This window comes from Homalodisca vitripennis, chromosome 1 (genome assembly GCF_021130785.1).
Source record: "Homalodisca vitripennis isolate AUS2020 chromosome 1, UT_GWSS_2.1, whole genome shotgun sequence".
NCBI lineage: Eukaryota > Metazoa > Arthropoda > Insecta > Hemiptera > Cicadellidae > Homalodisca > Homalodisca vitripennis.
In genome coordinates this window covers 172,438,360-172,452,920 of record NC_060207.1, presented here as the reverse complement: position 1 = coordinate 172,452,920, position 14,561 = coordinate 172,438,360, and the positions used below count along the sequence as shown (strand labels likewise).

Sequence of the window (14,561 nt, the reverse complement as noted above, 5' to 3'; positions counted from 1 at the left end):
GACAAAACACAAAGAATACATAAAATATGTATTATCTTAATTGTAGTATTTCATTACAAAAAAACTAAAATATTATAATTCTAATCTACTATAATTCTGTTAAATTTATTGCTAGAAGATAGCGGAGATCAGCAATAAGAATTTCAAACAGACAAGACAATAAAAGTACTTAACATTTCCAATTTTCATGTTTTTGGTCTATACATTGTTTGTTTCTTTTGCTACTATAGGTACAGATTTTGTTAAATTTTACTAAACGTTAAAACCATTTTGGAACCAATGACTATTATTTTTATAATTCTTATAAAATCAGGTCTTGATGAGGCAACAATCTTGTAAAGTTAAAATTTGGCATAATATACAATTTTTGAATTATGAATTTTACATTGTTAAAACTGTAAAATGATGTTTTCACTCATATTTAATGTGATTGTTATGTGTGAGATTAAGTGTAAATTTCATCTCAAATAAAGATATATTTCATTCATTTTTTATAAAAAAATTTATAAAATCATCCAAAAACCCCTGTATAAGCACACGCCCTTCATTGTATAGACTGTGTAAGTCTTCTGAAGTCACAAGAGAGTGCTCTTATCAATTCTGTTTGTTTTGTCAGTTAAGTCACCTGGAAGTGGACATGTTCTTCTTGGACCGTGAGAAAACCACAAGTGTGACATACAGACTGGAGCCTGGTCAGACACTTAAGCAGGTGATCAACTGTCTGACACCTCCTATCTTCGAGTGTTCCAGAACCACAGGTAGAGTGTACATCATTAGGGTAGCCAGTGAGTGAGAAAATGAGGTTTGTAGATTGAGAAAATGGTCTGTAGCAGAAACAAATTTTGAGGCTTTTGATTGTTTGTATTTAATGAATTAGTTAACAATAATAAAAACTATTTTTTTTCTTTTGAACTTCCTCAATAAAGCTTCTTACTAAGCGTGTGAAACTACTACAATTGTATTTAGATAAGTTATGTATGTATTTCCGAAGCTGAATCTTCGAAAAAGATTTGGATTTAAGAATCAATTGACAAGATTTAATAATTGAATCTGCTGAAATTCTAGCACTCTTTGGAAATATTATTTCCGAATTTCAGTCCAATATCTAAATTTTTGCAGGATGTATCATGTTTTGTGAATGAGGGAAAGAGTCTAAGATCTGCTCTTATTCCTAAAAGGACCTTTGCCTTTGCATCCCTAACTTATTTTTAACTTTCTTAATCTCATAATCCTAGACACTTGAAACCTGTTCATATCAATGCTCAGTCACTGAGGGGGCATATTGATAAGTTTAGAGAAATTTTTGGGCTTTAAACAGTTTGATCTAATTGGAGTTTCAGAATCCTGGCTGAAGTTGAGTCAAACTAGTTGTCCCATCTTGGTTATGTTTTATAGAGCAACGATAGAAAAGGAAAAAAAATGGCGTTGTTGTTGCATTGTATATTAGGGAAGCCTTGAATTGTAAACCACTTCTTTTTTTGCCTTATGAGTACTTGGTTGAGTCTGAATTCATGTATATTGAAATTGGCTTGTCTGGTTCAGAAGTACTTTTACTGGGAGTGTGTTATTGCCTAGGCAGAATTGGACATATAACAGATTTTGAAAATGCTATCTTACACCACATGCATAGATATAGTCGTATATTGATTATATGTGATTTCAACACTGATTTGATGAACAAAATCAAGACTATACTACAGATAGCTGACTTCCATGTTTGACTCTTGTAATCTGACGATACTGCCACTAGAACCAACTCATCACAATGCCGAGTCTGACACACATTTCTAGACCTCATGGTGGTTTCAGAACCAACCAATAAGCTGCCTTTAAATGCCAAAGATGTCTCCTGTAAAAGATTTTAAAATGTTCTGCTTAAATGGTTAAAACAAAAAGCTTTTTATAGTGTTAACGAAATGCTTATGTGTAATGTAGATAATTTATTCTTTTTAAACTATGTCTTTGACTTGTACTACTTACCAAATGTATTTATATTTAAATATATTTTTATACTGTTGGTTTGGTGTTGGTATTGTATATATGTATAACCCTTCTGCTATAAGGTCATTACAATATGTTTGTGGGATGACAATAAATATTCTTGATTCTTGAACCACAAGATTTTTCCTTCATGGGCAGCTTCCAGTCCCTGCCATACCAAAGTGTGACCTTGTCTATTGTGTTCATTCATTAAAATATACCTAAGATTAAAGCTAGGTTTATCAAGTATCGAGACTTTTAAAATATGAATGAGGCTGTATTTATGTCCAATATTCTATTGATCCCATGGCATAACCTAGAGAATCTGGACTCTATTGATGGCATGGTGGATGATTTTAATAAAAAAATATCTGTTTATGACAAACACGCTCCTTATATGACAAGACGAATAAATAAGAGGCACCCAATACTATGCATGAGGATATTCTGAGCCTGATGGCCCATTGTGATAGCATATATCAAAGAGCGAGCCGCTCTAAAGACCAAATACTTATGGATCAATACTGTTTACTTCAAAACAGAGTTATCAACTTCTGCATAATTCCAGGCTGAGTTGTAATCAAGGTCTTTTTGATAGTAGGAAATAGTCGTAAAGCGACTTATGGCGTAAGTTTAAAAGCCTTGAGATAGTAAAACAACATATTTCACAAGCCATATTTTATAACTATGAATGAGTCGAACCAAATTTTTACATCTTATAGTCAAAGTGTCAGTCAAGACAAAGTTGAAGAGTACTTAAAACATGTTTAAATCTACCTCATTGTAGTTGTGGATGTCTTGAGATTAATTTTAAACCTGTTACACAATGTAACATGTTCAAAGTTATACACCGTTTTCACAGTAATGTTGTTGGGTAATGGCATTCCAATATGCCTTATAAAGAATGTCCTATTTGCTGCCCTTACGTTAGTCACTTTTATTCTCTACACCTCTTCTCATAGAAGTGGTGTTTTCCCATCCCAATCAAGGACTGCTTCATGTTCAGTTTATAGGCTGATAAATATTCTTCCTATATTATCTAAAAGCCTAGAGAGAATTGATATTTTTGCTTGTTATCGTGCTTCAAAATTTTGTTTTCACTAAAAGATTGTGTTCTTTAATTGTGTGCTATAGAATATTTAGGCTTATATTAGAAAAATATTGCTGACGCACGTTATGGATCACTCAAATTTTACTTACTCATCATAAAGTAAAACCTCCCAATTATTGTATAAACACTAGAATATAAAAAAAACAAACAAATAAGCAGTATAATAATACATAAACAACCGTCATTATCAACTGGAACAGCTTATTTCACAATAGGAATGGAACAAGTTATGTGAAATCATCGTTTATTGATAGCAGCTGATGACGAGATGTTTATCAAGTAAGTTTTCAATTTTAATGAACGGAAAATGGTTTTTTTTAAAGTTTGTGCTCAAGGAGTATTCTATTCCTTATGGTTCTCTCTGTTAGATACTATAACAGTTATATTGCTGTATAAGTATGTTGAAAGCAGTAAAGTCGGTAAACGTCAGTACCCATTATTTTGTATATTCGCAGGCCAGACATTGGTGAATGCGCAGGTGCAGGTAACACTGGCAACATCTGCACAAGTTCAGCTACCGCCAATAACTGCCACCACTTTCACCGCAAGGCTCTCCCCAAACTTCTTCTGTGTTCCTGCCAGTCTCACAATGACCGCGGACAGTCCACTCCCTTGCCAGGTGTACAACAGTGGAACTCAGGTGTACAGTTTCCAAGCTACTGCGACCTCTGGCTTCACTGTACAACCATGTATATTTACTGCACAGCCACAACAAACTGTCACCCTCATGATTACCTTCCTGGGTAGAACCTTCAAGTTAGTTTGTTGATCATTTCATTAAGATAAGATAAGTCCACAGTTCATTGCATATCGAACCAGAAGACGCATTATTACAAAAGTGCTATATGGTGACTTGCTGATATTGAAATATTTTAAATATACAGTAGAGTCCCGGTAATCCGAGGTGAATGGGACCGAATGTACCTCGAATTTTGAAGAACTCGAATTATACGGAACACTTCGAGAAAAATTGGGGTTATAATTAGAACTGAAGGAAACAAAAGAAATATGCTTTTATTACAAATACCAGCATTAAGAAATTACTTGCAGAGGTCCAAAGATGCAATTTTTACTTAAAAAAAAACTGTCTAGAGTTTTTTGTTTCACCACACTGCAGCGTTTGCGGGCAGCCATGTCTCTCCACCGCCGAAGCAATAAACGTGTCTGCCGCTGTCGCCTCTGCTTGCTGCTCTACGTAGCGCAGGGCCGCATCCAGTGCCGCGTAGCCGTCGCTGTGAGTCATTGCCGGGTCCGTCTCCTGCACACTTTCTTCTTCCTCACTCCCGTCAGCTGTCATGTCTGTGACCATCTCAAACTATGGTGTCGTCTGTTGTCTCTAACTGTTCGTCCCTACTCATCCACTCTCCAATATCAGTTTGATTTGTCCATTGCAACCAGGAAGTCTGTTTATTAAATTTATTAACGGTAGATCGTCATCTTCATCATCATTTTCAATTTTTACACACTCCGATTTTCTTCCATGATTTTTCTGGATTGTTTCTGGTTTAATTTCGCTCCAAGCTTCAGCGATCCAATAAACTACATCCTTGATTGTGACTTTTTTCAGGAAATCTTTTATGGTTGCCTCTCCTTCAATTGTTTGAAACATTGATTGCAACAAACGGCGTCTGTACTTTTTTTCAAAGTTTCAAGTACACCTTGGTCCATAGGCTGAATGAGGCTGGTCACGTTCAGTGGCAAAAAACATCGTGTGTATGCCACCGCATTGCAGTTCCCCTTCATCTGGGTGTGATCCTGTGTTATCAAGTGTTAAGATGGCTTTAGAGGATAGGTTGCTTTTCTTCAAAAACTTTTTTGGTTTCAGGAAACAAATTCACTAAAAAACCAGTTTTTAAAATTTTGTTTGTCCATCCATTCGTTTTTTTTTGGTTTGTATAAGTTGCTGGAAGCGTTGAAAATAGACATGTTTTTAAACGCACGAGGCTTAGCAGACTTGCCAATGACAGTTAGTTTTAATTTATGGCTTCCCGACGCGTTTGAAGCGGCTAGCACAGTCAGTCTCTCTTTGCTTTTTTTGTGACCCGGAGCAGCTTTTTCCTCCCGTGCAGCTAGAGTTTTTGATGGCAAAGTTTTAAAATTCAAACCAGTTTCATTACAGTTGTAAATCTGATCAGGTGTTAAATTTTCACTTTTAATAAGATATTTTAACTTTTCACAGAACTGAACAACTGCCTCGGGAATCCGCCGAAAGTTTCTCCCCACAAATTTCTAACTGCCTCACGCCATAACGTTTTTTCCAACGGTCAAGCCATCCTACACTTGCCGTAAAATCTTCCTCACATTCATTGATTTCATTGCGAAAGTACAATGCCTTTTCCTGTAAAATAGGTCCGGAAATAGGACAACCTTTGTTTCTTTGTTGACCAAAAACCATAAAAATAGGGCCTCTCTAGTTTTTTCATACTCTGCTTTCTTCATAGACTTCCGCTCTTTAGTACACTTTTCCGAGCACTTTTCTGATGCAAAACTTTTCAATTTTATCGCGATTCCTTCGCCAGTCACCAACTGTCACTTCACCAACTCCATACTCGGCAGCTATTTTTTTAACGTTTCACCTTTATCAAGTCTTTTAAGAGCTTCTAGTTTTGTTTTTATCGGTACAAACTTTCTTTTACTTTTTGAACTCATAGTTCACTGTACAATGAAACACATAAACACTTCAGAAAATACTTTTTTACTAAAACTTAATATTTAGACAACAAGTACTGTTACGTTGTAAATAACAGACGGGTAAGCGCACTGCGATCGTAATCTAGAACAACCGTACCGCAGTCGAACGTAATGAGCAACGGACTGATTTATTTTTAGACAATACGGGGCGCGATGTTCTGTGGCCTTGACAATAGGGTGGGGGGTGGGTGGGGCGGTGCAAATGAAGTGGGCACTGATGTGTCAGGCTGCCGGCTTCTCCAAGTAGCCTAGCACTCAGTTTACAGACATGCGCTCGAGTGTGTTGTACAAATATGTCAATATCACATTTTAATTTTTTACATGTGTTGGCTCGGAATTTAACGGAACCTCGGACTATCGAGACTCGAACTATCGGGACTCTACTGTAGTTAGTTTATAGATAGTTAAGCATCCGGGATCCTCTTGTAAATCAATTGTACTATAAAGGATTAAAATAGCTTTATTAATGTCTGGTAATTATAATGCACCTGGTAAAGATGTACATGATTTCTGTTTGTCGGTAAACCTTTATCAAAAACAGTTTCAAAACATTAGGCCAAACAGAAATTGTATTGCACCTCACACAGTAGACAGCTCCCGGAGACATTAGGTTTGTTTACCTTCTTGTTTCATGTCTTTGCAGTGAATTGAATTTAATAAATTTGAACATGCATAAAAAGCCAATTAAGGCCTTTGTTGTTTTATTTTTATGATTCACAATTTCTAGTTTTTTCATTACTGTATTTCCTCCCATATTTCAATAAAATTTTCCATTAAACATATTAAAATAAATAACTTTTCTTAACAACTGAACAAGTCCTATATAGTAAAATGTATTTTATGCATTTGGACTGTAATTTTTGTATTATTTTCAAATTTCATATAATATATATTTACAACATAAAATACATATAAAATAATAGTACAGTAATGTTATAATTTGAATTTACCTACATTTATTTCCCGGAGGTTCTTTGTATTAACATAAGCATTATTGGAAACTTTGGTTATATGAAAAGTGTTCAGCCCCTATTAATTTTCAATAATTGAGGTTTTACTGCATTTACAGTATGGAAAATAATTATTTGTTCATCACAAAGTGGAGATATTTTTTATAATTTTAATTTATGTAAAGAAAAGCATTTAAAGTTCTTTAAGTATGTCTATTAGTTTAAAAAATTAAATTTTTACCATGAAGCATTATAGTTCAGGTAAAACTTTAAACATCTTATTTGCAAAAAGGAAAATGAATAGTTACAACTAATATCAGTAAAATTTTGTTTCAGAAAAGGAATTTTGACACTTAATGCAAGTGAACTGCAGTCTAAATCTTCAGGGAAGTTTTACACAATACAGCTGCAGGGGACTGGTAGTTGCAGTACTTCAAGCAGTGTGTCAGGTAATAGATCATGATGGGTGTCATGATGGGTCTTACTGTACTGAAATAAAATGTGTCCTAATTGTATACATATATCACAGGGTGTTCATGAAAGGGTGTCATAAACTTCTGCAGGTGATAGTACTCATTATTTCAAACAAAAAATTTGATTTAAACATTAAGACGGGAGTGCCTAACATGTTACAATTGAGAGTATCAGTTGATTGTTGTTCCTGGCTTTTATCTTTAAAGTGGTCGTGCTTGCTTACGTGTTGACGGGTTTCATTGGATTTGCTAGAAAAATTTCAAAATAGTTGTTATCTTTTTAATTTGTTATAACTGATGTAATACAGCTGATGCTTATCAAAAGACAAATGTTTGCTACTCCCGGCTTGTGTAAGTGTACCTTTAATGAGATAGTGCTCGCGTTTTCATTGACGGATTTTGTTGAAACAAGTACTGTTGAAATTTTCATGAACTTGTTGAAATAGTTCATGGTTAATACATTTTTTATAATTATACTGGTTTCTTTAGGTATATAACTTTACGAATTTTCAACAGACACCAATTTGTTTATATTAAAGAAAATAACACAATTATTTTTTTTTTCAATTTTCTCTTATTTATTTACTGTGTGCCTAATTTGGTTTCTTTAACTTAACTAGTTTTAGTGATAATGGCCTCATGCTTGATAGTGGCCTCACACTATCTGGTCATGTAAGTGCTGTTTGTCGGCGAACACTTGGTCGACTGAGAATGCTATACAAGCATAGGCACATGTTTCCTAGAGAGACCAGGCTTCGCCTTGTCCGGGCTCTTGTGCTCTCTGTGATCGATTATTGCCTCCCTGTCTATGGCAACATTGTGTCTAAAGGAGATTTAGAAAAATTACAGAGGGTCCAAAATATGTGTGTAAGGTATGTAAGTGGTTTAAGAAGGTTTGACCATGTTTCGGAGGCTCGACGATCGCTGGGTTTGTTGACTGTAGCTGATACTTGTACCCTGCGCTCCTCATGCCTGGTTTACAGAATCCTGACCACTGGCAGGCCGGGATAACTGAGAGAAAAACTAAAAAGCAGGTCTCAAGTCCAATCTCGCAGTACTAGACAGGATCAAGTGTTGGAGATGCCTCGCGTTCGCCGTGAATTTGAAATAAAGCGATTTGCGTACTTTGCTCCCAAATTATATAATGAACTGTCCTCCAGCGTAACAGGGCAGGGTGTATCTGAAACGACATACAAAGAAAATATATACAAGTATTTAATGTACAATACAAGGTGATATAGCCATATATAACTGTATGTCTAATATTATGTTTTATTTATTAATAACTATAAAATAAGCTTTTAATTTTTTAAGAACTATAATAAGACATGAGTCGTTTTGTAAACCAACAATTATTATTGAAAACCGCTCCAAAATAAAGTCCTTATTTATTTATAATAACTTTTTTATACATAAAAACAAAATTAGCTAGCGGCTAAACAAGACATTTCTCGACCTATGTTTATCCACTTTTTGTTTGAAATGATGATGAGTACACAGAAGTTTGTGACACTCTTTTGTATATATATATATATATATATATATATATATATATATATATATATATATACGAGGGCAGTTTTTTAAGGGCCGTTATTTTTTTTAAAATAAAGAACAATTATTTTTTTCATAATACTTTTATTTTCAGAATCTACATACTTTTTTTTATTTTTCTACATAGTTGCCTTGTTTGTTAAGGCACTTATCATATCTTAAAACTAAGTTTTGAAATCCCTCTTCAAAGAAATTTGCCGCCTGCTCTGACAACCAGGAGTTCACGGCCGTCTTGACTTCTTCGTCGTCCTTGTAGCGCTTCCCGCCAAGATGATTTTTCAAGTACCAAAAAAGGTCGAAATCGCTCGGAGCAAGGTCGGGGCTATACGGCGGATGATTCAAAACTTCCCAGCCAAAAGAGTCGATCATTTCCTGTGTCCGAGCACCGGTGTGAGGCCTTGCATTGTCGTGGAGGAGCAGAATTCCCTTTGTCAGCATGCCGCGTGTTTTGTTTTGAATGGCGCGTCGGAGACTGGCCAGGGTTGCGCAGTAGGCTTCTGAGTTAATCGTCATTCCTCGCGGCATAAAGTCCACTAGCAAAACACCGAGCCTGTCCCAGAACACAGTTGCCATAACTGCGCCGCGACAGCGTTTGCTTGGCTTTGACTTTGACTGGAGATGTTGTGTACCGCCATTCCATGGACTGTTGCTTTAATTCAGGAGTGATATGGGATACCCATGTTTCATCTCCTGTGACAATTCGACTCAAAATGTCGTCTCCTTCCTCTTCGTAGCGGGTCAAGAAAGTCAAAGAACTGCTTAATCTCTTTTTTTGTGATCCTCAGTGAGGAGTTTGGGTACCCATCTTGAGCACAATTTTTTAAAGTTTAGGTTTTCTGACACAATTTTGTACAGTACTGACCTGGACACTTGAGGAAATTCCATAGAGAGAATGGTTATTGTGAACTGTCGGTCCTCATGAATTTTTGCGTCAACTGCAGTAACCAAATCTCCCGTGATCACAGATGGCCGGCCTGAGCGATCTTCATCGTGGACATTTTTGCGACCATCTTTAAATTCTCAGACCCATTTCCGCACTTTACCTTCACTCATTGCCTTGGCACCATACACCTCACAAAGCTGACGGTGAATGTCAGCAGCCGACATGTTTCTTGCAGTCAAAAATCGTATCACTGACCGAATCTCACACGCGGCGGGTGATTCGATAATCTTACACATTTTAAAGATCCCCAGTAATGCATACAGGTTAGCTACAGAGCTGCAACTGACATGAAGTTGTTCGCTAGGAATGCCGGGAGGCGGGGCGCACACTCGTTACGGCAGGAACGCGAACTACTACCGCGTACGGGAGAACGGCCCTTACTTAAAAAACAGCCCTCGTATATATATATATATATATATATATATATATATATAAAAGCAGCAGTAGTATTTATTTCAAAAAGATATGTTTGATAGTCTATTTGAATAATTAACAATAGAAAAGCTTTTAGAACTTTAAATGTCTGCTATGGTTGATGCGTTGGACTGATGCCTGAAGGGTCACCAGCTCAGATCTGCCTCTGGTTCATAGTTTCATTAATTTCTCTTGTCTTATATACCTACATGTGAAGCTTTAAATTTCAAATTATTATTGAATGTTGGACTATGTCTATATATAAATGTTAAGCAAAGGAGCTTAGCAGATATTTTAAACAATTAATTGACTGTCAGTACGGTTTCAGAAAAGACTAAAATATTTAAAAGACTCCTCTTGACACCAATAAATATATAAATAATTACTATTCTGTATGTATATTTAAAAAATATATATAAATGTTAAGCAAAAGGAGCTTAGCAGATATTTTAAACAATTAATAATAATAATAAATGTTTATTCTAGGTTTATTAGTACTTAGTTCCTGAATAAAACGTGTTTTATATACAGAATAGTAATTATTTACATATTTATTGGTGTCAAGAGGAGTCTTTTAAATATTTTAGTCTTTTCTGAAACCATACTGACATAAAACAACTCTCAAATGGAAATTGTTTGGATCATTTAACTTATAAGTGTTTTGGAGAGATTTTACCTAACATGAAGATGTTCTGGAAAATGCAACTTGAAATGTTTTATTTATTAACCCTTATAGTGTTAATCGACACTTTTTTGTTGCCTTTTGCTATTTCTGTAGTGTTAACCCACATAATTTTCAGTCGATCAAACATTCCCTCACATAATCACTTCTTATAAAATACTGCGGTAATGTATCGATTTGATTCATGCACCATTGGATTGAGGGAGAAAAGTGCTAACGTAAAATAAAGTTTTATTCCTCTTTGTTATTATGGTCGTGACGTAACAAGTTGATTATTCCAAAAGTAAATGAAAACGTCAGCTGTTTGTTTTGAATGCTGTCTTTTCGGCATTGTTTACTTTTATGTTAGTAGTTTTATTCGTGTTTTAGTGTCGTATTAAACATGTAGTATATTGTTGGATAAAGATTAGCTAATTTAGTAACACAATGTATGTTGTGGATTTGAGTTATTTGTAAATGGTGCGCATTATTGCATTTTCTTTTGTAAATTTGGTATTATTTCATATGTTTAGATATAGTTTATGGTTTTCTAAAACTACAAAACATCAGTTAAAAACCATAAATTTTGATATAGTTCAAACTTTCAAAAATATCTTGTACTTTTTGCTGTATGAAAATTTTTTGTACAAGTTTTGAATACTGAGAAAAAGTAACTTTTTTATACTTTTCAAAAATTAGTTATGGTAACTTATTTCATTGTTGCTGTATAGTTCATTTTATATTGAGTAAGAAAATATGCACATAACATATATTCATGTAGAATTGTATCAGCAAAACTTTTCCCCATTATCAAAATCTTACATATAGACCCGATATTCATGATTTATGGGAATAACCGCTTTTCGTATTATAGCTTTATAATGGTTTCATGTATGTGTATAAAGTTTATGTTTTCTGAAACTAGATGAAACTTGACACAAAGTGGCTATGACACATTTACAGTTTTCTCACAATAACTTGATTTGATAGGCGTGCTCCCCCCCTCCAAATTTGAGAAATTGTTTTTGCAAAATATTCATTTTATTCCAAAAATGTTTAAATAAAATATTTGTATGGCATAATTTAAATGAAAATATTATTCTTTGTTTAATTCAGAACAAAAAAGTGTGTGTGTGTGTGTATATATTATATATATTGCTCCTAATGTATATTTTTAATACCTTAAAAAAATCCTTGCATGTAGTTCTAAACCTACCTGACACTACAGGATGAAATGACTGCCAGTTGTAGGGTTAAACATTATAAAAATAGTTAATATTTCTTTAATCAATTGGCATGGTATAACAAATGTTAACTAACCACCAGAAATAGTGAACCACAATCACATAATATATACATGAAAACTTTTAAAAGAAAGTAAACAAACATAAATTCATCACATTTAGAAGTTAAATACTGGTAAACTTGTCTCATCACACGGGTCACACAGATTATGTCACTGACACTGACATGTTATGTCTCATCAAATGGTGTTGAGATATATTACTGGCTGTCCTCTCATCGGCCACAAAAGGCCAGTTTCAGCATTGTCCAGCTTGAGCAGAATTACGTGTCACCTGTCTAGTGCAGAAGTTTAACATGTTACAGAGCTAACTCACCAGTAAACACTGGTCTACAACACTAAGTTTTATAAAACTCCTAATTATAGTTTTTAAATAAGCCCTTATGTTTTCTAAATTTAGAGTCTTAAGCTGAAATAGATTGTATTGTTCCAGGAACACCCCAGAACTCACGGCCTACGTCACCGATTTCTCCTTGCAACTCCATTGCAGGTAACCAATTTCTGACAGTTACCAAATTTAGACAGTTTTTCAGATGTTTACCGATTTGTCTAATAAAGCCTTGTCTTTCAAAATAAAGACATTTATTATTATTTGTAAATATTTTAAATTAAAAGAGATTTTTTATGTGACTTTTTTTACTTCTTCCGTTTAAAATGGGGACTCAATTAGTTCATTATAGCACTAATTTTGAATGCAATTATAACCTTAGATCCCCAGTACATGCTAAGTGTATAAAGTAAGCCTTTAGCCATCCCTGTAAAACTTCAGCCTCTTATACATGTACGATGGTACATACAGAAAGTTTCATTGAAGGGAGAAAATGTTCGTGGTGACAAAGAGGTTAATGATGGGAATGGGAATTTGATGAAAATGTTTGAATTAAGTAAAAGAAATGGTGGGGTTTTTGTGCATTTTCAACCTAAATTCAAACATATTGAGTTTCGTATACAAAATTTATTCCAGGAAATTTTACACACTAATTATTTTTTACTCTATGTATGTTCCCGTACAGGTAAGAGATGTGGGGTGCAGGAAATTGGGAACAAAAATAGTTAATAGTTAAATAGTTTAGAGGTTTCTTTGTATAGAAACTGACTCCTGTGAATGAAAATGTCTGGAGGGTAATTTTTACTAGTTAGTACATAGCAGTGTCGTGGGTTCTTCTTCCCATAGGAGGATGAGGTTCGCAGGAATATGTAGAACATAAAACTTTTCTAATTCACCTCTTCCACGTTTGGTAGTTAGATACACCAAACAGGGGTCATTATTCTGGGTGCCATCATACGGCCTACAATTTCATTCCTTATGTAAATATCCTGATTCTCAATCATGCCCATTTCCAAAATGTTAGGGAGTTTCTGGTTTGTTTGATAATTTTTGTCTGTATAATATCCAACATCAATTCTCATCTTCACTTTAATTAATTAGTTCTTAAAACTTACTAGTTTGACCCTTATACAAGTATCTCACTTTTCAAGTAATCATAAGTAGGGTTTTCTAAGGTTTGTTGTGAATGTTAGTATATGGTACAAGATAACTATTAGATCTGCAAGGATTTTGTGGACATTTAGTAGTTTGTATATATACGAGGGGTATTAGAAAAATAAGGTTCCCTATGCCGCCGAGACAGAATGCGATATGTTGGGAGAAATCTGGCAACACTGTCTTACTCATCAGCTGTCCCTCTCTCTATCCATACCACTCGCGCCACGCTACGTCCAACAGTGCCGACATAGCTGCCTTCAAAGATGTAGCTCCCTGTCGTTGTTACCGCCAGATGCGAAATTCGTGCTGTGATACGTTTTTTAAATGCAAAACAAATTTCACCTATTGAAATTCATCGTCAGTTAATCAAAGTTTATGGGGAAAAACTGCATATCTGTTCAACACGTTTGGAAATGGTGTAGAGAATTCTGTGAAAGCCGCATGGAAATTCACAATGAAAACCGAAGTGGACGGCCTTCAGTTTCAGATGGAGTTGTTGAAAAAGTTGAGACAATACTGCTTGAAGATCGGAGAATCATCATTCACCGGAACAACAGTAAACTCTGACTGATATTGCGACACATTAAGAAAACTGAGACGCGCGATCCAGAACCGCCGGAGAGGAAGATTGTCCAGTGGTGTGAGGCTTCTCCATGACAACGCTCGACCTCATGTCTCACGTCAAACTCAATAACTGCTTACAAATTTTGGCTGGACTATTGTGCCCCATCCCCCCTACAGCCCACACCTAGCCCCAAGTGATTATCACTTATTCCCAAAATTAAAGGACCACTTGGGTGGCCAACGCTTCAGTACCAATGATGAAGTCAAGGAAGAAGTTACTCAAAGGATTGGCGGCAGAATTTTACACATGGGGATAGAAAAGTTGGAGCATCGTCTACAAAAGTGTTTGGACAGAAACGGTGATTATGTGGAGAAATAGCTAAACTTTTATGTGTTAAATTGATGTATAACACTAAGTAGAAATATAGAGC

The 14,561-nt window shown here is 35.1% G+C and overlaps 1 protein-coding gene across 1 annotated transcript in view; it reads left to right on the top strand.

The window, feature by feature from the left end:
* LOC124352736 overlaps positions 1-14,561 on the top strand; it is a 70,908-nt gene that overhangs the window by 31,291 nt on the left and 25,056 nt on the right. Inside the window, exons 16-19 of the mRNA XM_046802375.1 lie at positions 617-758; positions 3,547-3,847; positions 7,069-7,181; positions 12,514-12,570. Coding sequence (XP_046658331.1) covers positions 617-758; positions 3,547-3,847; positions 7,069-7,181; positions 12,514-12,570 — 613 coding nt within the window. The remainder of the gene's footprint in view (positions 1-616; positions 759-3,546; positions 3,848-7,068; positions 7,182-12,513; positions 12,571-14,561) is intronic.